A 26,371-nucleotide genomic window follows, 5' to 3' on the forward strand; every position below is an offset into this window, starting at 1 on the left:
TTTCCTCACCGGCATCAATCAAAGAATCTAACATCCCACATCTACAGACGGTCTCTCGTTAACTATGATCCGCTTCTATTCATTTGTTACCACCATCGATCCGCACACCCGCGAGCTTTACACACGCCATTGTTTGTCCCAATGACCCACAATCACACAATGCTTTTCCCCGTCAGCTTCACATTCAACACCACCACCCAAACAACAAGACTCCTCTGCGTGAGTTCTTTCCCTACTATTCCGATTTAAAATACTGCCAATCGATGTCAAAGCCATGTCAAGATAATGACATTAAAAGAGCGCTTGTTGGGAGGCAACCCAACTGTAGATAACAGTTTTTTTCTTTGCTTAGTTTACTTTCAATAATTTGGCATGACTTCAAGCACGAATTTCACGGCAAACTTCATCCACTACCTATCTAAGTTGGTCATTTTCGACAAAGACATTCCCAACTTGGGGTCATTTTCGTCTATTCCAACCTCAGAAAACAACAAAATTTAAGTGGAAAACTTGTTCGTACGGAGAACATCAGAATTCTGAATCCGTATGCAGGAACACCGAATAATTTTCCTATTTTATATTCGGGCAATTGATTCGGGCGTATTTTATATTTTATAAATTTTGAAGAACATGACATCAAAAAGAATACTCTCGGGACAAGAGAGATAGAAGAAAATAAAAAATAAGAGCATGAGGTGTGATACATCATTTATAATTTAAAAAGACGTTACATATTTTATATGTAACTAAATTTAAAGATAAGAATGGATAAGTTTATATAGCTTTCATTTCATCAATGGTAAATCCAGTTAAATTGTAAATTTCAATAAGCGAAAATTGATGAAGTTGGACACAAAAAATTTGTTAAGTTAAAGAAAGAATATAATAATTCAAGGACAATAAAAAAATACAGAAATTTTTAAAAGTGAAATAGAAAAGTTTTTTTCTATATAAATACAGAAATTTTATGAAAAAATAACTCAGCATGATATATATCTTATCAATTGAACAAATAATTATATTTTAATAAACACAAAAAACCCAAAATATTTGTGATTCCTTCTTGTATTTTTTTTCTGTATTTATGGTTAATAGAGTTTGTGCTTAACATTAAAAAGGAGAAAAGAAAAAAAAAACTCAATTTTTTTTATTTTCATATACAAAATTTTATGTTTTTTCTTAAACAAAATTTATGTTTTTTTAATATTTGTTTTAATAAATTTTGTATGTATAATTAAAAAAATAAAAAATATAAAAATTAGAGTAACAAAACTATAAAAATTTGTAAAATTGAATACAAAAATTTGTGAAACTAAACATAAAATGGTTATATAGACCAAATTAAAAACACAAAAATTCTTATTATTTGAATTTTATATTTTTAATAATATCATCATAGTTCTCATGGGGACGAGAGAACGAGAGACCGTAAGGGGGAGAAATACTGGGGGGGTAGAACTAGGGGATGGCACCCACCTGTAAACGATCCTAGGATTTAGAATCGTAAAGAATATCAGCGCTTGGAAAACGACTCATTCTCTGTGTTCGTGGATAATCTACCGGAGGATATCTCACAGAAAGAATTGTATCACTTGTTTTGTTGGACGGGAAGAATTAACGACATATATCTTTGTAGAAAACGGAAGACAGAACGGATTTATCTATTTGCCTTTGTCCGATACATGACAAAAGGAGGCACCCTAAAGGCTATTGCAGAGATGAACCAGTACAGAATACGTGGAAAGGTAGTTACCGTCGGGGAAGCGAAGTTTCGAAGGCAATGCAGACAAAGGAAAGACCGATGCAGGTGGACCGAAGAGGTCAGCAGGATTGTCATCGGGGGAATGATGTGAGGACTGCCACGATCGTAGACGGACAGACGGTGACTGACCAAACGGCAATCAAACAGGGGAGTGGAGGTATGAAAATGATTGATGTGCCCATCGTGGAAGAGAATATGGAGTGGTTGGTAAGGAGTTTAGTTGGGAAAACCTTGCACCTCTGAACCTGCAATCGTTGAAGGATACGGTGTGGAAGAATTTGCCTCACATTGTCGACGTCAGGGAGATCGGGACATCTAAAGTGCTGTTAATTTTTGATACTGTGAAACATGCTGATGAAGCGTTTACATTCCGACTCAATAATTTGCTGCACCTATTCCATAGGATCTGGAGGTGGGAGGAGTCGGAAAGATGTGAGACTCGACGAGTGTGGCTGGAGTGTTACGGCGTCCCTCTACACGCATGGTCTCCGATAACGTTTAAAGCAATCAGAGGGCAGTGGGGAGAAGTGGTTCAACGTTCTTTCCCGACAGGAGAAGGTACATCATTTAGAATTGGAAGGCTTCAGGTTGATACATGCGTGTTTGATGCCATTCGGGAGTGGGTTCAAATTTCTGTTGGGAGTTCTATGTTTGAAGTGTTTGTGAAGGAGATAGATTCAGAGCCTTGGGAGGTGGACAGGATAGGGGGAGCCCAATAGTCTGTCCGGAGCATGGCGGGTCTGACGATCACGACAATGTCCTGACGAGGGTGGCGGTGCCGTGGGATCCGGTGGCGGACCTAGTCGTGAGGGATGCAACAGTGCATGAACACGGGAAGGACAGAATAGTAATTCATGAGGTGATGTTGAATGATGCGAATGTGGATTATTCAAATTTCAAAAAAGATACGCAAGCAACAGATTCGGTTAGTTGTACCAAGGTTGATGAAGCAGCGGATCCTAAGGGATTTGGGGGAATTAATGAGGCGGAGTCTGAAAAAACGGTTATGTAGCTCTGTGGTACTGTGTGAGAAGGGATTATTGCAGGGTGTGCAAGGCCATATGATACCTATCCTGTGGCCCATCCAGTGTATTATGATGCGGTTAGATATACCATGGGGAGGCGTGATTTGGGCTTGCTTTCAAGTGGCCCAATAGCCCAACAAAAGACAGCTGGGCTGCAAGTAAATGATGAAGGGTGCTTGGGGAGGGTGGAAGATATTGGGCTGGACCAGATTGCGAGGGGGACTGACTGGGTTAATGGAGCTCAGACTTTAGAAGCCACGAGCGGGTCATGGGGTTTGCGAGTCATGCAGGCTCCTCTGGTGTCGGTGCAGGCAGCGCATCGTGTTGGCTTCCGTGCCTGGCCAGGGACCCTCAAGGGTTATACCGGCGAAAGGGGGAGGGGGTACTGACCGAGGCGCGATCAATGGTGGCTGGAGACCGATCCTTGGTGGTGAATCTGGAGGAAATAGGCCAGGATACGGAGGTGGTTATGGATGGGAACTGTGGCAATTTTGGGCAGGCGACGAGGGAGATATTGAACGCCCGGGGTGCAGCACGGCGGCAAGAAAAGGAGGTCCAGGCAGGGGAGACTGCGACTGTGAATACTCGGGCTGGGTCGTCGGCGGGACTGGACCTGGCGAGCAGGAAGGGGAGGCCTGAGATAGCAAACCGCACAACAGATGGGGCCGTACAGGAGGTGACTAATGGCGGGGAACCATTGAGGGCGATGGCAGGGTTTGACCCAGAGCCAGGGGGAATTCTTCGGGGGTTGATGGACGCAGGAAAATGCAGGAAGAGCAGAAGAAGGAAGATGAAGCAACCTGGGCACTGGCAGTGGAATCGGGTGTGGTTTTGTATGATGACGAGGCAGACATTATGAAAATTTTGCAAGCACAGAATGAAGAAATAGCGGCAAAAAGAAAGCTGGCGAAGCAAAAGGAAAAGGCGAGAAGGAGTAGGCCAAAGGATAAAAATAAGGTGAGTAAAAATTTGTTTAAATGATTGTGAGCTGTTAGAATATTAGGGGATTGAGGGGAGATGAAAAAATAAGCATGGTGAAAAATTTGAAGAAAAAGTTTAACTTGAACATGTTAAGCTTGATCGAAACAAAAAGAGAGGTGCTTACTAAATATGATATTACAAGAATTTGGGGACATAGTACTGTTAGTTGGGAGGTTGTGGAGGCTGCAGGGACGGCTGGGGGTCTATTATTGATGTGGGATGATGTAGTGTTTAAAGTGCGTAACTGTTATAAAAGTGATCGGTGGTTGTGCGTTGAAGGAGTGCTAACAAAGACCAACTTTCTTTGTGCGTTTTGTTTGGTGTACGGGGCGCATGGGAGGGAGGAGAAGAGGGAGGTATGGGAAGAACTGAGCTACGTGGTGGGTTTGTGTCAGGTTTCGTTCTGTTTTTTCGGGGATTTTAATGAAATTTTGCATGTTGAGGATCGCAAAGGGTTGACTAGCTTGCCAGCTTCGTCGGAGGAGTTTAGGTGTTGGGTGCATGACATGCAGATGATGGATTTAGCTCTTACTGATAGAAAGTACACTTGGTTCAGGGGTCGATCGTGCAGTCGAATTGATAGGGTTCTGGTCAATCTTGAATGGAATAAGAAGTTTCTAGATATTAGAATAAAAGGTGGCCCGCGGGGATTGTCGGACCACTGCCGTTAATTATGGAAGGTACAAAGGTAGGCAGGGGACCTAGGCCGTTCAGAAGTCTGGACTCATGGTTTACACATGAGGGATTTTTGAGGTTGGTGAAAAATGAATGGAGAAACTTGGGAGATGCTCAGTTCACATGTAAACTGAAGGCTTTAACAGTACCACTGAGGCAATGGCACAAGGATAATTTTAGTGACATGGATAAAAGACTGCTGAGGTTTGAGGAGGAGATCACGAAGCTTGACAATCTAGTTAGCGACGGGATCTATGATGGTACAACGGAGGCTAGAAGGAAAGCACTGGTGAGATGTTGTGAAAAATGGTACATTTGGAAGGAAATTCACTGGAAACAGTTGTCTAGGTCCCAGCATGCTGCCAACATGGATAAGAAAACCAGATACTTTCATAACATTGCCTCGGCCAGAAGAAGGAATAATAGGATCGATGCTTTGATGATTCATGGACGACTTGTGCGAAATCAGGCAAGAATAAAAGGGGCAATTAGGGGGTTCTATAAGGATCTGTATCGACAAGAATATGCCCCAAGAATTGGTATTAGGGATGGTTTGGTGAACCAGATTTGGAACGCTGAGGAAGAAGCTTTAGAAGTTTTACCGTCTGCGGAGGAAATCAAGGAGGCAGTGTGGGATTGCGACTCTTCTAAGGCACCAGGGAGTGATGGTTACAATATGAACTTCATCAAGAAGTGCTAGGAGGATATCGGGCAGGAATTCATTACAGCGGTTCTGGGGTTCTTCCAAAGTGCTAAGCTGCCACCGGATGTGAATGTTACGTGGGTGACACTAGCCCCAAAGTTTGAAGGTGCAAAGGAGGTGAAGGACTTTCGGCCGATTAGTATGGTGGGGGTGTGTATATAAAGTGGTTTCGAAGGTGCTGGTAAGAAGAATGAGAGCCGTTATGCCGGGGTTGGTAGGAGAGACCCATACCGCGTTTGTTAAGGGCAGGAAAATTCATGATGGGGCGCTCATTGCCTGTGAGATGGTTCATTGGCTGAAGACGCGGAAAAAGACAGCGGCTATTATCAAACTGGATTTTCAAAAAGCTTATGATAGAGTAAGGTGGAGTTTTGTTGATATTGTACTACAGAAGATGGGTTTTTGCCAACGGTGGAGGAATTGGATAAAGGAGTGTGTGAGTACGGCTACGATGTCAGTCCTGGTAAACGGGTCACCATCCAAACCGTTCAAGATGGAGAGGGGACTAAGACAAGGGGACCCCCTTTTTGCACTACTGTTTGTGCTAGTGGTTGATGTTTTGCATAGGATGTTGGGGGAAGCGGTGAGGAACGAGCGCATTGCCCCGCTGCTGGTCGGGGGTGATCATATTGAATTGTCACACCTACAATTTGCAGATGATACCATTCTGTTTTGCCCTCCAGAGACTGAGACGATTGTAAAATTATAAGAGGCTATTGCGATGTTTTGAGTTAATGTCAGGGCTGAGCATCAATTTTGATAAATCGAATCTGATCTCGGTAAACTGTGAGCAAGGATGGGTTCATCAGGCGTGTGGCGTACTGGGGTACCAGCAAGCTGTTTTACCTGTTAGATACCTCGGGATTTCTTTAGGAGCAAATCCCCGTCTGGTGAAGACTTGAAAACCAATCATAAAGAAGGTGGAACAGAAGCTAAGCTTATGGAAAGCAAAGGTCCTAAATAAATCAGGTAAGCTTGTCCTCATCAAATCGGTACTGAATAGCCTACCCATATATTACCTGAGTTTGTACAAGATGCCCAAGGCGGTGGCTGACAAGCTGATTGCGTTACAAAGGAGCTTTATGTGGTGCAAGGAGGATAGTAACTGTGGTATACCTTTGGTCAAGTGGGAGATGGTCCAGACTCCGAAAAAGGCTGGAGGCTTGGGGGTTGGGGATGCAGTGCTTCGAAACACAGCACTCTTGTTTAAGTGGTGGTGATGGTTTTCAAAGGAGGAGTGCCCACTGTGGAAGAAGATTGTTTGTTCGTGCAACAAGTTGAACCCGAATGTAATGTTAGCAAATCAGCCTCTACCGATAAAAGGAGGACCCTGGAAAGACATATGTTAGTTGAATATGAAGGACCAGCGGGTTCGGGAAAAAATGGTTAGTGGCCTGGCGATGGAAGTTGGCAATGGAAGGAAAACCCGATTTTGGGAGGATAACTGGGTTCAAGGTGGTCCTCTAAAAGGGAGCTTTCCAAGACTCTTCTCTATTTCAAGCCAACAAAGATCATTCATTGGGGATTGCGGGTTTTGGGATGGCCTAAAGTGGATATGGAATTTTCAATGGAAGAGGGAGTTGTTCCAATGGGAGCTGGAACTTGTCCATCAACTTCATGAGAGGTTAAGGCCAGTGAAGTTGTCATCTGGGAGTGAGGACAATGTCGTATGGAAGTTTGATAACAAAGGCGTTTTTTTCTACTAAATCCTTTTTGCAGATCCTTCAATCGGAGACACTGTCGGAGGAGATCACGAGCTATAGCTTCACAAGTTCACTGTGGAAAGGTTTGGTACCTCTGAGAATTGAGCTTTTTGGATGGTTTGTGCTAGTTGGTAGAGTTAATACTAAGGAGAGATTGGCTAGATTAGGAGTTGCTATTCATAGTGATAATATTTGTGTATTGTGTACCAAGGAGATTGAATCTGTTGAGCATTTATTTCTTCTATGCGAGTTCACATGGCAGGTGTGGTGCACTTGGTTAAGATCTTTTGGTCGAGCATGGGTAGTTCCTGGAACCATGAAAGACCTGTTTGTGAGTTGGATTGGTATGCACACCAGAAAACATGAGCAGAAGTCGTGGTTGGTCGCGTTCTTTGCAGTGATCTGGAACATCTGGTTGGAACGTAATGCAAGAATTTTCAATAATAAAAGAGCAGGTGTTGAGATTATTCAATCAAAGGCGTTGTTGAGCTATAACGAGTGAAATGAACGTCATCCTATTGGTGGTTGATGGCAATGCCGGAGATGCCATGGGATTGAATTCTATTGTATGAAGCTATGTTATGTGTGTCTGTTTTGCTCCACTTTAATGTATTGAACTTGTTATATTTCAAAAAAAAAAAAAATCATCATAGTTCTCAGAATCATAGTTCAACTAAGTTAATTGAAAACTAATCACCATATTGACCCGGTTTAAGATAAAAGTTTATTATTAGTAAATTGGTCAAATTGAAAAAAACCATTCAAAAATTGATAAATTAGTTGAACTGGATCAATTTTTTGTGATTAATAACAAATTAAAATAATAAAACACAAAAAATATCTTTTAAAAAAATTATATATTTATACGTAAATATTTTATTTTATTATATCTGTTTTAATTTTGATTGAATTTTGGTTAAATATTTTAATTTTTAAAATTTTAATTGTATTGGTAGAATGATAAATTTGGGTCGTTTTTTATTATTTGGTTACAATAAAAGAATTTCTATTTTTTAATTAGTAAAAGTATATTTTTAATTTTTTTTAATACGAAAAACTAAAGTACTAAACTGTAACCAAACTCCAAACCTAAGAATAAGAATGGCAGTAAGCCAAAAAAAAAAAAAAAAAAGAATGGCAGTAATAATAATGTAATATGCTACTCAGAATTAAATTGAAATCAGTTCAGTCGAGAATTCAATTCAATTTTCATCTCCAAAAATTAGTAATCAAAGGCGGAAAACCCATAATCCCAAGAAATAAAAACATTTCTCGGTGTCTTGTTTTTCTTCTCAGTTGAGTGGACTTGGCAATCCCTTGCAATGCAAACACCCGATGACATTCGCAACCTCCCCATCGACATCACTTTTTCTCGTCTCGGAGGTCAAACACTTACTTCTATTCTTATTCTTCTTCTTCAATTTCACTAATTATGTTCCTTGTTTATATATATTGTTCCATTTCTGCTTTTGAATTTATTTATTTATTTTGTAACGGTTGAAGAATGGTTGGTCGATCGCAAGAGGGTACCCGCAGATTGGCGGAAGCGTGTGGCCGCCATCCGGGCTCGAATTTCCAAGGAATTCTCATCCCTTCCAAAGGATTCTGATCCCTATTTTCAAACCCTAGACCCTGAAGGTTTGTTCATCCTTTTTTTTTTTTTTGCTTTAGATTTCTATATAACTGTTTTGATAAATTAATCACTTAATTTTTGTTTCTGTCGTTCATGCTGCATTCTTGCCACTTGTGGTGTCGTTTCTAGTAGGTAGGTATTGATTAGTGTGCATTCAGTTGTCAAAGCTCAATGAGGATAAGAAGTTTTTAGTGGTTGGGTCAGCCAACTGTAATTTTGAAGTACTATGCAATTCACTAATTAAGAGACTCCAAACGGAACGGAGTGTGCAGTTTATGAGTTCTAGGTAGAGAAATAATTGCAGTGAAAATGATATTGGCATTCAAAAACATAAAAGAAGATTCTCAATGGAACAGTAACAGAAGATGATTGAACCAGTATATTGGGATGATTGTAACCTTCATTGCACATGGTCATGTCATTTCTGTATTAGCTTTTCTGAATGGGTTGCTCTCACAAGGGGAAAATTCCCCCTTATTCTTATTATTTGTTGAGCATACTTTGCCACTAACTCCTTAATTGGTTCATTTCTATGTTTCCATTCCCTTCTTTGCATCTCATACATAGCATCAGAATTCAGACCATGTTCTTGCATTATGCTAACTTGCATAATATGGGATTAAAAGCTGCATTGGTACTTTGAATTATAATTAGCTATTGGAGAATGACTTTAGTCTTACTAAAGCTTAAGGGCAAACTTTAATACACAGCTATTAGACTGGCAATACTATATAGAATTGAATGTTTGGTGGTTAAAAGCCAACATAGACATAAGCTTAATGTTTTTGAGATGAGAATGCTAAGATGAATGAGTAGACACACAAGACTGAATAGGAGGAATTATTAGAGAGAGTTGGGGTAGCACCAGTTATATGGAATATGCTACAATCTCATATTAGTGGTATAAACATGTCCAAAGAAGTTCTGTCAAGGCAATGGAGGTAGTCATGTATTTAGAGGTAGAATGAGAACTAAGAAAACTTTAGAGTAAATTATTAAAAGTGAGTTGAATATAAATGGTTAAAAGACAAATATGGTTTATGATAGGCACTTTGGCATTGTTTGATCAATGTAGGCTACTCTACCTAGTGACCAAGGCTTAGATTTTGTTTGTAGTTATGTATGGTAGTGTAATTTTTTCAGGTTGCTGTTTCCCTTTTGCATCCGTGACAAATTGTGGGTGTGAATAAGGTGTAGTACCTCTTTTTACATCAAAGATGTTGCTATATTAATGTATTCTAATCTTTTCCCTGATATCAAAGGAGAAAATTCGTTGTCTTTCTCCAAAATATTTTGAGATCACCAAAGTGGCATTGCTGTTTGTAGGAGTTGGTTATTTGGAGGCCAAACAGATATATGATATTCTCTTAAAGTCCACTCCAGAGAGCCGGAACTTATTTGGCCGCCTATCGGGTGCTGCTGTAAGATTGGCATATTGATCTGTTCACTTCTTGGCGTTTTTGAGATTATAACTATGATTCACACTGTGTATCAATTTTTCTTTTTTCCTTATATATTGTTTTTTATTTTTCTTTGGCTAGGGTGCCTGGGAGGCGATTGTCCGATCTTTTGAGAAAGATCATGTGTTTCTTGGTGAGGCTGCACAGATTATGACTCAAAATGTAAACTATGAAATGTAAGCATTGTATGAAGAAAATCACTTGTGAGTGTGTATTGTTCTATATCCTTAAAGGGGATCTTTATTTTATTTTATTCTTTTGTTTTAGCACTGATAATTTGTTTCTGTTATGAAGCCCGTATCAGAGAAAACAGGTGCAGAAGATTCAACAGCAATTGCTAGAACTAGATCGCAAGGAAGCTGATATAAAAAGAAGTGCAGCTCTCTCAGCGGCTAAATATGCAGAAGCTTGTCAGGAGCTAGGCCTACAGGTTACATTAGTGGAGGCTTTTGAGCCTTATTTAAATCGATGTGCTCTTTTTGGTAAGGAGATAATGATTATATGTTTTTGTAGGGGAAAAATGTCAGACTGGAACTTTTGGAGACGGCAAAATCACTTCCAAGCACATTTAGCAAGATTTTGAATGTTGTAAACAGTGACAACATGTCACAAGCAATCGAATATTATTCAAATTTTGTTAGAGATGCTCATACAGAAAAGGAAGTAAGCAAGAGCTGTAAATCTTATCATTTTATAGTTCTCTTTCACTAAGATTCAATATTCCTGCTGTTGTTTTGAATCTCGTGTCTCAAAGGATAAGTTTAGGATTTCATAATTGAATAAATGAAGTCATAAATTAAATCAGTTTATAATCATGACTGCAGAGATCTTCTGTAACTGTGCTACAAAACCTGACGAGCATGCGTGAAAATCCGCCATCTTTGAATGTTTCAGCTGGATCTGAGATTAATCATGTTACTGTTCACTCAAGCAACAATGAACTAGATCCATTAGTGAGCAATGTGGAAGTTGCCATTCCAGACATTGACTGGGATATTTCAGTGGATAGTTCACAGATTGATTGGGACATTGGAACAGTAGAAGAAACGGATGATACCAGTAATGGGTTGGGTCCTTATGAAATCATTAATGCCTCTGATGCCATACAGACTGCACCAGTGGAGGATGTCAGATCAGATCCAACAAATCAAGAACTAGGAGTATCTTGGGACATCAGTGTTGAGACTCCTCAAGCTGATGTGATTGATGATATTAATGCCCAAACTCCATTAGTGGAAAGTCAAGCTTCTCTTCCAGATACTTTATCTCAATTGACAGAAAACAAGGATGAAAGGAGCCAGCTCCTAGACACAGAATACAGAAATAAGGTTCTTGATGATATATATGAGGTATGAGACAGTGATGGTAACCTTCTTTGTGTTATTAACTTATAGGTTTTGCTTATATAATTTAAAATTATTTCTTACACTTCCTGTCAAGTAGAAGAAACATAAATGTAACAAATCTCTAAATTTTCTTTTCCATGTAAACAGTTATTTGTACAGTATGAACTTATTTGTTTGATTTTGATATTTTTATTGTCAGAGTATATTTTAAATTTTGCATTGATTTTATCTGTTGTCAGTTAAAATCCTTTTTAAATCAACGATTGGCTGAGTTGAGCAATGCGGAAACTTTATCCTTACAACATCAAGTTCAGGCTGTTGCTCCTTTTGTACTACAGCAGTATACTCCTGATGCTATAGATAAAATGCAAAGTGATGTTTCATTGGCAATTTCATTGCTGACGAATAGGAAGACAAGGGATCTGATTATGATTCTCAACTCCAGAAGGTAGTGGTTAATATTTATGCTTAAGATGGCATGCATCTGGATGGGACTATAATGTAGTTAAACTCAGTAGTATAAGGGTTTCTCAGTTGCATGTAGTTTATATAATGCCTCAATGGAGTTGAAATTTTACATTTGAAGACTAATGCATTAAACAGGAATTATCTCAAACAGGAATATGATAATTTGAACTCTGGAGGAGTACTGATTTATGTTCTCAAACAGATACCAGATAAGAATCATACTTAGATTAGATGTTAGTTTATTTAGAAGGCTGGTATGTTTTGTCTAAATGACGGAAGTAAGAGTGTAGGGTCTCTAGTGTATATATGCTTAATGATATTTTGAAAGTTGCTCACTGAATCTCTAGTGTATTTATTATTCTTAACTCTTCTTTCTTGAGTAGCATTCCTACTGTATCTAATATTGACTGTGTGCTGGGATGAATTTCAGATTTCTAGACAGGCTAGTGAATTCATTGGAGGAAAAGAAACATCATGAAGTGAAGTTGAAAGATGGTTTGAAGGATTTGGCTACTAAACGTATGGAACTGCAGAATTCTTTATCTTCATCGTGGCCAAAACAAGTGAGTTCTAGTGTGCTTACTAATAAATCTTTTTCATTTTTGTTTACTTTTCCTTTCATGGGAAATGTATCCTGAAAAAATAATACAGCGAGAGTATTAGCACAAAAGGATTATGAGTACCAAGTTTCAAATGACCTAAATCCCAATCCTTGGTGAATTAGTATCATTTAACTACTTGGGCTTCGAATCTTTAATCCCTTAGATTAACCCGAAATACCAAACTCAGAATCAAAACAACTGATTGATTTGATTCCCATTCACAACCAGTTAATAACAATTTTCCTATATGTTGTCAAGACTGGGATAAGTTGTCTATGTGTGACCTTAAGATCATGGGTGCAAGCCGTAGAATTAACCGTTGATATTTCTGGATTATGGTTAAGATTATGGTGTTTTTCATATAAAGCAAAAGCATATAAAATCACAAAATAATAATGGGTGGTCAATCCATAGAATAGACCCTAGGTTATATTGTATAATAAATCCAACATCAAATTCAACATAGGTTACATCTTCCCCTAGCTTGAAGAGGTGGTTTAAAGGACATATAACTTAAAGTAAGGAAGAAACTGTTCTACATCAACATTAAGTCAGCCGCTTGGGCAAAGGGGAGGCGACGCCGCCCCAAGTACCTCTCTTGCTGGATGAAGAGGTGGAGGGAGTTGGGCTGGGGTAGGGGTGGCGGCTGACTGCATGTTGGGGTGGCAGCTAAGGGGTTGCAGCTCGGCTGTCTATCCGGGTGATGGGATTGGGTTGGGAATCATGGTTGGAGTTGGGGTTGGGGTGGGGATGAGGATGATGGTGACGTGACTAAGAGTAAAATTGAAAAAACAATTTTGAATGACTATTCACTGTAAAAAAAATATCGGGAAGAGTAGAATTATAAAATAGAATTAAGTTAAAAATTAGAGGTAATTTTAAAGAATTTTGAAAACGTGGGTCATTATTTTATCCTTTTTATAAAAATAAGGTAATTATTTTCTTCACTTTTTTATTTGCATCTATTAGGGGATACGAACCAATATATTGCTTTTGTTCCATCCACTCCCTAACTTCATTAACAAGCAAACACATTCTGAAGCCTGCCGTTTCTTGTTTTCAATTGCCTAATTCTTAATTTCTCATTTCTTTGCTACCAAGAAAGACAAAATTCTGAATTACATGTTCATTACTTGAGAACTAAATTACAAACTGCTAATGGAATTGCAGGAAGCGGCGTTGGCAAAAACAAAGGAGCTGAAGAAACTGTGTGAGACTACACTTTCATCCATGTTTGACGGAAGACCAGTTAATATAATCGGAGAGATCAACACTCTTTTGAGTAGTGGCTTTGGAGCATGAAGAGAAGCTTCTTCTGATAATGATGAAGCCTTAGGTGGATAAGCTAGACAAGATAGCTGAAGAATGAGGTGTATGATCGGATAGATACTTTTCTTTGGTATAGTTGCGTGCTGGCGTTAAATGTTTAGTGACAATGTCAAGAATCCTCGCTGATAAATGTTTGGTGACAAGTGACAAGCTGTGAATGAAGTAACCTTTGGTATTGTCATTTGAAATTGTCATCCGATTCCGTCAAATTATATCAAATTTCAATTTCCTCGTATTAAGAGAAAAACAATTATTTTTTTTCTCCGTCTACTTTTCCTTTTATTCTTTCAATTATTTATATTCTCTTTTTTTCCCCTCCAAATAACATCATAATTTTTTATGTTACACTTTTTGTTTCTCTCTCTATTTTTTTTATTCTTCCTCATCTCAACTTACATACGAAGGAAAGAGCAAGTTTGGAAAACAAGAGTTGATGAGGAAATATGAATTATTCTTCATAAAGGAGAGAGAAAGCAATGCGGAAATATTCGATAGTCTTAGACAAAGGCAGTTTTAGATTGAAAAGAAATACTCAGCTGTATTTGATGGAGAAATAGTATTTCTACAAAAGGAAAAGTAATGTCGGATTTCTCAAGAAAGAATAAAGAAAATAGCAATGACAAAAAGATTTAAGCTGTTTGATTCATGCTGTAATATTGTATAAACGAATTAAAATGTTGAAGAGTGGTCAGGGACATGCAAGTTTCTGGCTCGTTAATGTCAATGAAAGAAATCACTGGAAGTGTGGATGCTTTTTTTGGTTACTGAGTTAGTTCAAAACATCAGGCGGACACGTAGCTCAATGTGGGTGAAGCAATAAAATGAGATGCAGTTGTCCGGAAAGACCTCTCGAGCGGATCAGACACTGGTCCATTCCTATCTGCTGCGCCGCTCTTTGACGCGTTGAGCCGTTGCATGAAAGAAGCAAGTGATTCTGCTATTTCCGACATTGGTGGCCGAAATTCCTTTACAGGCTGTTATGGAAGAGACAGACAAGTTTCAAGAAGAAGGAGAACGCATAAACACATAGGCCTGAAGAACAAAACGTAGCGATGCAGCTATGCTGCCTATCCTACGGTTTAAAAAAATATTACTAAAATTAAAGTAACTCTTTATTATTTAACAATACTTTTAATTTAAAAAATAAAACAAAAAACATTACTAAAATGTAAAAAAATATATATATATATGAATTTAATTTAACACTTATAGGCCATCATAGGCACCGTAAACTCCACCAAACGTAACAGCATGCAATATTTTGATATTTGAGAGGCAACTATTATACCTGTAGGCAGAGGGAGAGTATATCAGCATAACGAGAAAGAGCCTTGGATGAAAATGTCTTTTGAATTGCAGGATCCACCATCTGTTCCAAGGTCTCGCTATCATGAAGCCTGGATGAAGCCCATTGAGCTAGATATTGCTCTTCCTTCCGCCTGGAACTGTGTTGTATAACATTAACAGGGATCATCTCATTCAGTTCAACCCCCAAAAAGGAAACACATGAAACGGCACAAAGGTAGCTTACCCATCGAAAGGTTCCCTTCCGGTTAATAGTTCCAAAAGCAACACCCCATATGCAAAGACGTCACTTTCTGTGCAGCTGTTAGTTCCTGGTTGACCATGGTTTGGTGAAATGTAGCCTGCATCTCTGATAGAAATCTCCAAAGCCTGTTTCCAACAACATTCACCAAAGTTTTAGAAAGATTACAATCAAGCTGTTTTCCAACAACATTCAAACCATCTTATTTCCAACAAGGACATGGTTTTTCCCTAATCCAGTGTATAATATCAGTGGCAAATGGAGCATAAAGTAGTTCTAGGTGAGGATGATTATTGCAGAGACTTACTCGAGTTTTGACCTTGTTGCTTGTCAGTGGTCTCAAAATAGTCAAGCCGCAGTCACAAACACGAGGCATTAGATTTTCATCTAGCAGAATATTGGAAGACTTCAAGTTTCCGTGGGCTACAGGAGGGGAACTGGAGTGCACATAGCTGCAAACATTGTGTGAGAAATAAGTTTGAGTTATGAGAAATAAGTTTTCATATTTTTTATGAGAAATAAGTTTGAGTGAAAACATTGAACTTACGCCAGAGCCTGAGCAACACCAAGAGCAATCTGGAGACGGATGGTCAATGACAAAGGCTTGTATGCATCACTGTGAAGAGCATCATCTAGAGTTAAATTTCTGACATACTCGTAGACAAGGAGATGCTGCCCATGCTCCAAACAGTAACCTTTGAGTGCAACAATGTTAGGATGTTTTAAACGGGAAGCGGTGCAAACTGCATCTAAGAACTTCTCCTCTTCACTGAAAGACAAGCCCGCCATGGTGATAGTCTTCACAGCTAAAACCTTTCAAAGAAGAAAGGAAGGTATTATATTTTGAAAGCAAATGATTATGAGATTCTTTAAAACATTACTTTGGATTGTACCTTTCCATCTGGAAATTCAGCTCTATAAACAGGACCAAGAGATCCCTCTCCAAGAAGGTTGTCTTCACTGAAGCTGTTTGTAATCAACTGAATCTCTGCTACTGTATAAACTTTTGTCCTCCCAGTTACCTTTTCTCTTTCGGAAAAACTCCTCCTTGTTGTTTCTCCATTTTTTTTATGATGTTGGGAAGGTAGTCGCCTTGGAACCAAAAGGGATGCAGAATTGAAAGGTGGGATTTGCAGGCTCTCATCTACGGCAGTAGTAGAGATATCTATAACCAATAAAAATGGAGAAAAGACTGGTTAAACATGGAACTCAAATCATTGAACTAGTGATTGGAACATATTATACAGGAAGTTGAGACAGCTGAATGGCAATGATATATCACTCATTTTACTGTTAAATCTGCAATTCGAATGAACAGAAGAATTTTTTGACATCTTTGAGTCATTTAATGTTTTCCCTTGACTTAGGGTATGTCAGTCAGCATCCACACTCTCTCCTTAAGGATATACCTTTTGAGTCACTGATTGGAAGAGAAGGGAATGATCTTTCAACACTTTCCAAGTTCTTCAGTCTCTCAGAATGTAATCTATTCAAACGAGTTGCAATGAAGAGTGTCAATCCAGCTACCAATAATGTTACTCCACCAACTGTAAAAGCTATTCCTCCAGGGCCCATGTGTTTCTTCTTGTGCTTGATTGCTTTAGCAGAAGCATAATTCTCTATGGCATTCGTTTGCGTTATGGGTGGACGAGTACTATTATGCTCAACTGGTACACTGTCCAAAGGAAAAGGCCAGGGAGGAGAGTCGTCCACTGCTTGGAATTTATTCCCTCCAATCCTAATTTAAGGTATAGTTATGTGCTCATTCATTTCATATCTAAGAATGTAGCTGGAGGAGATGAAAAATGGTCATAGTTACTACTAACCATAAGTTTTGTATGGACTGAAAATGTGGTGGAAGAATCCCACTAAACAGATTATCCTGGATGTTCCTGACAAAATAGATACATTAGCAGATGATGAAACTGTAGTCATACTTGCCAAAATTCTGAAATGATAACCTACAAATCGGTGAGAGGAAGCGCAGCCAGGTACGTGACTGATCCAGTGAATCTGTTGTTCTCAAGGAACCTGCAAAGCATCACCATATCAAATGAACATGACCCTGATAAATACATATAGCTTTGGAAAATGGGTGAGGAGCGTATGGAGAAAGGAAACATACAATTTCCCAAGGTTTTTCAAGGAGCCAAATGAACTCGGCAAATCTCCAGTGAAATTGTTGTAGGAAAGGTCCCTGATGAAAGAAAGTCATCCTGTTAGGGTCCAGGCTAAAATTTGGACAGAAAAATAAAAAAGACTACATTCTTCTGTCAGACATAAACATACGACTCAATCCACTTCCAAGCTTTGTTACTCTTTTGACTTTCTTTTTCAGAATGATATAGTTCGAACTTCATTTTTGTGGGAACTTTTCAAAACCTAGGAAATTACTTGGTATTTGAGTTGAATTACAGGTTTGGTTGTAATGAAATAGGAGAAATCATGTTTTTCGAATTGAGTATTTCAACTACTTTACTACTGAATCCAAACAAAGTATCCTTCTAATTTTGTCCATTCTTAATTTATTGAATATTGAGAAGGTATATTTCGGCTTCATTGTTTGGCTGATACATATCCAACTAATTCAAGAAAGGTATCTATGGAAATTCTTTGGAATGGCTAATTTCTTTCAAATGCAAAATAAGACTCTGGTTAAGAAGGCATACATTTCTTTGAGTTCATCTAACCCAGCAAACACATTGCCAATGGGTCCATACAAGAAATTGTGGCTTAAATTCCTGCAAGACAAGGATCACGATTTCACAGCCATTTATAAAACTGAGTTACTATATCTTATAAAAATTAGAGAATATGAAGAAACATGTTGTGAATGGACTTTGGTTAAGAATATTTCTCATGCTAATCTAGTTTAACAAGCTTGGACTGAATCAATGCTACAATAACTCACAGATGTTTTAGTTTTTTCATGGCTGATAATGGTGGGATACTTTGGCTCAGATAGTTGTAAGCCATATTTCTGTCAAATCAAAAGTGAGAGAGAGAGAGAGAGAGAGAAAGAGAGATGAAAAAGAAGAATTGTCAGAACAACACACTTAATAGTCAGTTAGTCATTCAGGAACAAAATGAAAAATAGGCTTACATGTGTGTGACATTTGGGGGTAAACCAGATGGTATTTCTCCCACTATGTTGTTAGAACTGACATCACTAAGGAAACAATTACAGAAGTGAGTAGAGTGCACAATTTGAAAATAAACATGTCCTTATGGGAATTTTAAGCAATGTAATTACTTACAGGTGCTTCAAGTTCTGTAGATTGTGGAGAAGGCCTCCAAGATATCCAGTGAGGTTTAATCCTTGAATTTTTCTGCATGAGAACAGGTACTAATAAAAATAAGGATACTATAACTTATTATTTAAATGGCATCTATGATCTGAATCTGAATATAATCAGTGTATAATTATTGAATTACAGGTGTATAACTGATGAGCCAGAGCATGCTACTCCTGTCCAAGACTCCTGACAGGGATCATCGCCATTCCATCTTTCCAGCAACGGCGGGGTGTTTAAGGTTCTGTATAGATCCTGAAGAGCGGAGACTGTTTACCCAAAAAAGGAATAGCAAGAAACATGGTTTTAGCGAAAGACAAGGGAAAAAAAAAAGAAAGAAAGAAAAAGAGTTCAATTAAATTTGAATTTTTTATGATCAGTAACATGATCTTCTCCTGTTGTAAGTTAAGATTCTATCTCCTCAAGTTATATTTTTACCAATTTTTCAACGATAAAGACAAACCCTAAACAGATCACAGTTTTAGAAACAGTAACAAAATGAAATGCTGAAATCCGAGTAATGAAGCCAACGTTTTGACATAAGGAGCATAAAATGAGTAATTAAGCGTAGCCCTCAGTCACTGAATTAAACAGTTTTGAAATCTTTGTAAACTGCGACAAAAGAAAGTTACAGAAACTTCCAAACACGATTTGGATAATTTCCTTTACCAATATCTTGAAACAACAATGACAAGTATAACGAATTTTCTTTGGAACCAAACAATAAAAGCAATCAAGTCATTCAAGGATTTTTTTTTTTAACAGTTTGCTCAAGTTTCCAAAGAATGATTAAACAATTACCATCAAGAGGATCAGTGAATGCTGAATTCTGAGAAATCAGAGTTGCCGAGAAGACAACGAAGAAAAAATGAACGGAGATGAAAAAGCGATTCATTTTCCAAGAGAAACAGAATCATCCGTCAACTTAATCTCCTTGCTTAATTCCTTTTCCGGGAAGAAACTGAAACGAATCGAAAAAAATCAGTGCCCTGATTTTCACTCAAATTTTCCCATACATTCTCGGTTGCTAAACATGTTGAAGAGAAGAGGTAAAAAAGGTAAAAAAAGGTTCAAGGTTAGTTAAAGAAAAAGATTGATACCTCTAATATTCGAGTTCGTGTTTGTTAATTTTTTTTTTCGAACACGCTCGCTGAGTCAATGTGACTCTCTGAGTGGGTTGGGTTGAGCTTGCAGGAAGGGGGAGGAGAGAGAGAGTTGGAGGAAGAAGGAGAAGAAAGACGTTATCGTTATTCGTTAGTTAGTTTTGGCGCGCAACGTGCACGTGCAGAAATCACGTCCCCTTGGTTGTTGCATAACTAAGCAAGTTTTTTTTTTTTTTTTTTGTGACAACTAAGCAAGGTTATTAAACAAGTAAACGGCATTTCCCTTTTGAAATTATTAAATAACGTAATAGATATATGAGCTTGAAATTACTAAACAAGGTTACTAAATACTAATATGTACTTCATACCATTTTTAAATTTAAGTTTTAATATATTTTTATATATTTATTAAAGCTATATTTTAGTAATAATTTTATTAAAAATACTATCTATAAACAAAAAATCAACTATCAAATTAATAATTATATTTTTGTGTTTAAGTACATATATAGTTTCATTTATTTTTAATACATATTTTATATTTTGGTGTGTATTTTATATTAATAGTTAATTTTAGTAGATAATTTTATTGTACATCTAGTATAATTATAATTTTAATATATGTGTTTAGAAAATATAATAATTAAATTCTTAAAAATACATGCAAAAGAATAAAATTAGAATTTACATTCTTAGTAAAAAGAAAAAATATTTTTTTAATAAAATAATATTTTTAATAAATTATTGGAGAAAATTTAAAATGAATATTTTAAAGAACGATTAAGAGAAATTAATTATGAAAAATATCTTTTATACTAAAATTATTAAGAATAATTAATTTAATTAATATTTAAAGAAGCAGAAATATTATAAATAAAAATTACAAAAAAAATATTATTTCACAAATTATTTTTTATATTTAAAAATTTATCATTGAATAATAGATTATTGCATGTAGGGACGGACCCAGTAGCAAAGAAGAAGGGGCACTTGTCCCCACAGTGTTTTAATTTTTTTTTAAAAAAATATAGTTATATATAATATGCCCCCACTTCAAATTTTAAATGACCCCATTATAAATAAATTAAGGGTAAAGTATATTTTTTGTCCCTGAAGTTTACTAAAAGTTTCAAAAATACCCCTAAGTTTTAATTTGTTTCAATTTTATCCTTAATGTTTCCGATTTGCATCAATTTTATCCTTATCTTCAAAATTTTTGGTCAAACTACGGTCAACATTAATTTTTTCCAATAACACCCTCCAAACCCTATTCTCTTTCATCATCATCCCCAAACTCACTCAGTAACATTCCCATCCCTCACTCCCTCTCCGATTGTCTCTTCTACCGTGTAGTCTACCTCCAGAAGAACTCCCTCTCCAGCCACCTCCCTCCGCCGCTCCTCAACCTCACCAACCTAACCTCGCCAACCTCCAACTACTCAACCTTGCTCACAACCTCCTCTCCGGCACGCTCTACCCCCCTCCCTCCTTTCCCCTTCTTTCTTCTTCTTTCTTTTTCCTCCATCCTCCTCCGCCACTGTTTCCCCCCCGCGCCACCACACGACGCCGCCACCGTCCAACCGCACCCCCCTTCAACCAGCAACACCACCCCTTTCCCCCCTCCCTTCCCATACCCCCATCACTCCTTCCTTCCCCCTGCCGAACAGCCGCACCGCTGTGCCCACCACCGCCAGCTACCATGCTTACCACCTCCCAACATGATTTCAATGAAGATGATAAAGGTAGAATCTTTTTGTTGAAATCTTTGAGATCATGCTTGAAGATACGGTACCCACAAAGAAGAGAAAGTAATTGAGAATCAGAAGGGACATGTACCTCTTATTTGTTATGGAGTTTTGATCTGTTGTTGCATGGAGCTGTTGTTGTGTTTTGTTATTGTTGATGTTGCTGTTGCCCTTTTTTATTTTGCTTCTTCTTCTTAAATGTTGATGGATTTGATTTCAAGTGCTTCATAGCACTTGTTGGTTGGAGCCATGGTCAGGGATTGGTGGTGGAATGCTGGGTCTTGTAATGGAGTCTTCTCCATGAAAGAGAGAAGGAGGTTATGATATACATCACTTGCGGTGGCCGGAGTTGGGACACAAACGGCGGCGGGAATGTTAGGGAGGAGTTGTTCTTGATGATGATGAAAGAGAATAGGGTTTGGGGGGTGTTATTGGAAAAAATTAATGTTGACTATAGTTTGATCAAAAATTTTGAAGATAAGGATAAAATTGATGCAAATCGAAAACATTAAGGATAAAATTGAAACAAATTAAAACTTAGGGGTATTTTTGAAACTTTTAGTAAACTTCAGGGACAAAAAATATACTTTACCCATAAATTAAACTCAATTAGCTAAAGTTCCAAATTTACTTTTTTATTTTCTCTATCATTTTAATTATTATTTAACCTAATCAAATTTAATTTTTGTGTCGTCACTCCTTTATTCCCTTAAACCCTCTTTTTATTTTTATATTTTCAACTTTTTTTTCTATTCCTTATCTAGTGGTCATCTTCTCTTCATCAAAAAATAAATTTTAAATTTTTTATATTTTTTATATAGTTCTCCATGACCCTATGTATCTTTCAATTTAATTGTTTCTCCTTTTGATATTTTCAATTGCAAATTTTAATTCAAACAATTGTAGTTTAGGTATTAATCTAATATTTTATTTTCTTTGTGACTTTATATATTTTATTTTATTTTCGATTTATTCATTTTTATTACTTATTTTTTATCTTTTGTTCTATTATATGTACCTATGTTGCGTATAAAATTTTAAAATAAATTGATTAATTTACTAATTTAAAATATATTTTTTATTTTTAGAAATAGTAATAGAAAAATATTTTAATTACAATACATAATTAAACAGATGTATAAAATCTTTCATCTAACATTATATCAAAATTAAATTAAAAAATATATAACAAATTTAATTATTTTAAAAAGAAAGAAAGAAAAAATTGTGAATTATATTTCTGTTATTTTATATAAACATACTTTTTGTATACAAATTTAATTTTTTTAGTATTTATATATAATTCTAGTTTCAAATTATAAATATTAATGTATCATTAGGCGCTAATATACCAATTAATTCAGTCTTTTATTATTAAATGTGTATAAAAAATTAGTTAGGATAATAAGGTATTTATAATTTAATTAAAATATTTTAAGTTCAAGTTTTAGAAATAAAAAATATTTTTTTATAAATTATATATAATGAATAGTATTTTAAGAATGAAAGTGTTCACTAACTATTTAATTTTTATATCTCTATATAATTAATAATATTTAACAAAAGTTATTTTAGTATATATATATATATATATATATATATTTTTGCCCCCACTCTTAAAATTTTCTGGGTCCGTCACTGATTGCATGCATAAAGCAAAATTTAAACACCTAACACTTGTTTAAATAGATTAGTGAATTAATCACTAAACCAATCTAAATTGATCAATGAAATATTTTTGGACAGATTTTTTGATTGGGCTGTCCAGCCCAATCCCTGGGCCCAACAATCAGAAAGAGAAGCTAGCCTAATGGGGGAGCCATAGAAACAACTTGAATTGTTCACCGAATAAAGAAACTAGTTGAATTCAACTTTGGCGTGAATCCCTCTCATTTCTCGACTCTCGGGGACTCAGAATCGGGCAAGGAACGGCTGCATCCTTCGCCTTCAGTTACGGTGATCGTGAATCTGCCCCCTGCGCTCGCCAACTCTAGCTCCATGTGTTCTGATTGATTGAAATCTCTTGTGCACGCTTCCTTTTTTGCAATCGCCGCTACCTCCCGCGGCGGGGTCGTGCTCCAGTTTCTTGGCAGTTCCCCTTAGCCTCATCGAAGTTATGGTGTGAGCAAGCGGCCAAGCTCAGTGCGGCGAAGCTGGCCATGGCTGAATCAACGGCGAGCACGCAGAGCAGCAGCAGCAGCAGCAACAACAACCACCGGACCGAAGAACAGGACGATGACTACATGGGTGACCTCTCACGCTTCCTTCCAAGAAGGTATTACTTCTCGCCGTTTTACTCTCCTCCATTGTCGTTTCGTTCTGTCGCTCCCTTTTACTCAATTAGGTATAGTGATCTGATTTCACATGATCTTGCAATTGTGTCTCTAAATTTTAGTTCTTATGTTTTCTTGTGTTTGTAAACTTTAGTCCTTGGTGTTAAGAATTAATAAATGATGAAAGAAAAACGGTGCTTGATGTAATTTATGACCAGTTTAAGTAGATAAGTGAGCTAATTACTTGACGAACCAAGTAGATGATAACTGGAATAGATTATGATGCTCATTCTAATATCACGTAGAAAATGAGTCTTCTTTTTGAAAATAAAAGTTTGCAGAAATTAATTCTGCATATATCTAAGATTTCAATTATCTGTTTTGCTTACCAGGTCTTTGGTTTCTTCATATATCTAATGTACCAATTATCTGTTTTGCTTGCCAATTTTTTAGTTTCTTTAGTTTTGTTCATCATATAAGGTGGGACTAAGGATAGCAATTCATCTTTCTAAAGAATAAAGCATTGCTGCTAGATTATTATCCCCAAAAATTTCAGTTTGGAAATAGTTTTGAAAATGGGAGTGTTGTCTCATGCATTTTCGAAGATATATGAGCTTTTGCTTTTATATGTCTATTTGAAAGGAAAAACAAATGGGAACTTATGTAATGTTTAAATTATGGATTAAATTATGTTAACCTCTTTTATTTTACGGATTATATGTACTATAGTTGCATTTTGGTGAAGAGGATCCCTTTCTTATGTGCAGATCTCTGGCAAGAAAGACCCTCCGATCAGCTCTTCCAAGAATAAGTTAAAAACACTCAGCTGGCAAGAACGGCGAAAACTTGAAAGAGAAAGAAAACAGAAAGAAGAGGATGAGCAAACATTGGCAAAAGTGGAAGCTCCAATACCACAATCCAACATTGGGTTTAAGCTGCTCAAACAAATGGGTTATACGCCCGGTGCTGCCCTTGGCAAAGAGGGTTTGGGTAGGGCTGAGCCAGTGGGGATTGAGATTCGACGATCGCGAGCTGGTATTGGCCTAGATGATCCTCACAAGGAGAAGAGGAAAAAGGAGGAAATCATCGCTGAGAGAAAAAGGAGGAAAGAGGAGGATCTAATGCAAGACTTTGGGTTGAGACAGAAGTCGCGATGGCAGAGTAAGAGAGTTGTAGCCAATTTCCATAAGGCAAAGGTTGCCCTTGATCAATTAGAGAATAGAGAAATCATTGAACCGGAAAAGAATGAGGATGATGAAGAAAAGGAAGATGAGGAAGAGGAAGAAATAACAGAAGAGGTACGTAACTAAAAGGTTATATTTTTGGTTGAACGCTCCTTTTAACCATGTTTTGGTATTGATTTATGTTGCATCCCTGAATAACACATGGAAACAGCACAAATGTTTTCTTTTTCTCTTGATCTTAACTGCTCAGGCACACACATTAAGTCAATACACTTCCATTGCTGATTAATTTTCTCCTCGTTATACTCTAAATACCAAGCGATTTAAACAAATATTATTCATTGCACTTTGTCATCATTTGATCCATTTAAGCCGATCCTACCTAGCCATTGGACAAAGCTTACTTGTCGTTGTTGTATTTCTTATACTTTGAAATTCATTCTTGTTGAACTTTGTTAATCTAGTCCTGCATTTGTATTTGGTTGCAACTGTGATAGTGATACATGTAATCGATTCAGGATTTGCAAGAAGTTTTGATGAAACTGAGGGATGACCACAATTATTGCCTCTTTTGTATAAGGTGAGTAACAACACACAGAGTTACTTTTTATATATTTGTTTTGTAGTAATACTAAAAACCAAACTTTGACACTCTTGAAACTCATAATTATCTATAAATTAAATTTTGATTTTTATATGTTTCTTCAGTATGAATCAAAGGATGCTCTCTTGACCAACTGCCCTGGAACCAATGAAGATGATCACTGACTTGATGGTATCTGAGATGAACCTGACTGTGCGTTGTCGTCTCTTCTTTTTCGCCAAGCAAGCGCTGTTGCCTGTAAATGCATATTGCAATGATGTGAACATGGATATGCATTATATTTTGCCTGCCGGAGCCTATTATCGTTGAGCTCAAGCTTGCCTCATCACTAACCCCAATGCCTAATGGCATACCTTATTATAGGGTATGAATTAGTTGATTTGATGTAGGGTTTATGTTATACTTCAGTTTAGTTCAAATGAGTTTTTCATTGTAATTTTCTCTTCATTTTTATTATTTAGACTCAACATCTGTATAGATTATTGACCACCATTCCAATATATGCTGCTTTGGTCAATTTATCCGTAGACCCTAAAATAATCTTAATATATCATTAATCATTATCATGGTCATTCAAATTTCTCTTGTTGGAAACACAATTCTAAAAAAAGAAAAAAAAAATTAAAAACACAATAAGCAATCAACCACATTTTTTGCTGATTTCATTTAAACAATCAATTCTCCAAACATCAAAAGTCATTCTTTAAGTATTTTTTTTTTTGGAATAGCCCAAGATTAAACCCCATTAATTAACACGCATGTACTACATCTTCCAAATAAATGTTAAATTGCAGAAAAAGCACCCTCAGTTTATCTAGAACAAAGTTAAACAAATTAACTACATTAATAAGTAGTTCTTAATTCACTAAAAAATTAATACATAAATCTATCCGACCAAAACAAAAGTCTGTACAAAATTGAACCGGATATATATAA

The 26,371-nt window shown here is 36.9% G+C and overlaps 5 protein-coding genes across 5 annotated transcripts; 4 read left to right on the forward strand and 1 right to left on the reverse strand.

Annotated features, from left to right (window-relative positions):
• The first annotated feature begins 3,818 nt into the window (after positions 1-3,818).
• On the forward strand, positions 3,819-4,439 carry LOC148574885 (uncharacterized). Its single transcript, XM_088505977.1, has one exon. It carries the CDS (start codon positions 3,819-3,821, stop codon positions 4,437-4,439), a length of 621 nt encoding a protein of 206 aa, XP_088362103.1.
• A 2-nt stretch (positions 4,440-4,441) lies between these two features.
• On the forward strand, positions 4,442-5,143 carry LOC107627429 (uncharacterized). Its single transcript, XM_016330262.1, has one exon. It carries the CDS (start codon positions 4,442-4,444, stop codon positions 5,141-5,143), a length of 702 nt encoding a protein of 233 aa, XP_016185748.1.
• Positions 5,144-7,921: 2,778 nt separating this feature from the next.
• Positions 7,922-13,922, forward strand: LOC107625501 (CDK5RAP3 protein homolog). The gene is made up of 10 exons (XM_088503532.1): positions 7,922-8,232; positions 8,353-8,487; positions 9,809-9,903; positions 10,024-10,118; positions 10,237-10,372; positions 10,456-10,605; positions 10,767-11,291; positions 11,528-11,736; positions 12,187-12,319; positions 13,529-13,922. The coding sequence occupies exons 1-10, from the start codon at positions 8,172-8,174 to the stop codon at positions 13,658-13,660; spliced, it is 1,671 nt and encodes a 556-aa protein (XP_088359658.1). The 5' UTR covers positions 7,922-8,171; the 3' UTR covers positions 13,661-13,922.
• A 276-nt stretch (positions 13,923-14,198) lies between these two features.
• On the reverse strand, positions 14,199-19,786 carry SRF2 (STRUBBELIG-receptor family 2). The gene is made up of 17 exons (XM_021116003.2): positions 19,627-19,786; positions 19,328-19,487; positions 18,669-18,795; positions 18,491-18,562; positions 18,337-18,402; positions 18,145-18,213; positions 17,903-17,974; positions 17,359-17,430; positions 17,199-17,264; positions 17,060-17,125; positions 16,643-16,971; positions 16,127-16,398; positions 15,781-16,046; positions 15,541-15,685; positions 15,219-15,361; positions 14,976-15,132; positions 14,199-14,661 (listed from the first exon to the last, which is right to left on the reverse strand). Exons 2-17 carry the CDS (start codon positions 19,419-19,421, stop codon positions 14,470-14,472), a joined length of 2,208 nt encoding a protein of 735 aa, XP_020971662.1. The 5' UTR covers positions 19,422-19,487; positions 19,627-19,786; the 3' UTR covers positions 14,199-14,469.
• Positions 19,787-23,222: 3,436 nt separating this feature from the next.
• On the forward strand, positions 23,223-25,952 carry LOC107624624 (uncharacterized). Its single transcript, XM_088503874.1, has 4 exons — positions 23,223-23,664; positions 24,393-24,945; positions 25,350-25,411; positions 25,540-25,952. Exons 1-4 carry the CDS (start codon positions 23,534-23,536, stop codon positions 25,562-25,564), a joined length of 771 nt encoding a protein of 256 aa, XP_088360000.1. The 5' UTR covers positions 23,223-23,533; the 3' UTR covers positions 25,565-25,952.
• Positions 25,953-26,371: the final 419 nt, after the last annotated feature.

This window comes from Arachis ipaensis, chromosome B2 (assembly GCF_059453495.1).
Source record: "Arachis ipaensis isolate K30076 ecotype BB chromosome B2, ASM5945349v1, whole genome shotgun sequence".
In the NCBI taxonomy this organism is placed as follows: domain Eukaryota; kingdom Viridiplantae; phylum Streptophyta; class Magnoliopsida; order Fabales; family Fabaceae; genus Arachis; species Arachis ipaensis.

What these genes read in the sequence shown, in the direction of transcription:
- LOC107624624 (XM_088503874.1), top strand. Translation starts at nt 23,534, where the DNA reads ATGGCTGAATCAACGGCGAGCACGCAGAGCAGCAGCAGCAGCAGCAAC. An exon ending in AGAAGGTATTACTTCTCGCC is followed by an intron (nt 23,665 to 24,392) that starts GTTTTACTCTCC and finishes ATTTTGGTGAAG; the next exon opens with AGGATCCCTTTCTTATGTGC. An exon ending in AGGAAGAAATAACAGAAGAG is followed by an intron (nt 24,946 to 25,349) that starts GTACGTAACTAA and finishes TAATCGATTCAG; the next exon opens with GATTTGCAAGAAGTTTTGAT.
- LOC148574885 (XM_088505977.1), top strand. Translation starts at nt 3,819, where the DNA reads ATGGTGAAAAATTTGAAGAAAAAGTTTAACTTGAACATGTTAAGCTTG.
- LOC107625501 (XM_088503532.1), top strand. Translation starts at nt 8,172, where the DNA reads ATGCAAACACCCGATGACATTCGCAACCTCCCCATCGACATCACTTTT. An exon ending in TTCTTGATGATATATATGAG is followed by an intron (nt 11,292 to 11,527) that starts GTATGAGACAGT and finishes ATCTGTTGTCAG; the next exon opens with TTAAAATCCTTTTTAAATCA. An exon ending in CTTCATCGTGGCCAAAACAA is followed by an intron (nt 12,320 to 13,528) that starts GTGAGTTCTAGT and finishes ATGGAATTGCAG; the next exon opens with GAAGCGGCGTTGGCAAAAAC.
- LOC107627429 (XM_016330262.1), top strand. Translation starts at nt 4,442, where the DNA reads ATGGAAGGTACAAAGGTAGGCAGGGGACCTAGGCCGTTCAGAAGTCTG.
- SRF2 (XM_021116003.2), bottom strand. Translation starts at nt 19,421, where the DNA reads ATGAATCGCTTTTTCATCTCCGTTCATTTTTTCTTCGTTGTCTTCTCG. An exon ending in TCCAATCAGTGACTCAAAAG is followed by an intron (nt 16,399 to 16,642) that starts GTATATCCTTAA and finishes TATTGGTTATAG; the next exon opens with ATATCTCTACTACTGCCGTA. An exon ending in CTGAATTTCCAGATGGAAAG is followed by an intron (nt 16,047 to 16,126) that starts GTACAATCCAAA and finishes CTTCTTTGAAAG; the next exon opens with GTTTTAGCTGTGAAGACTAT.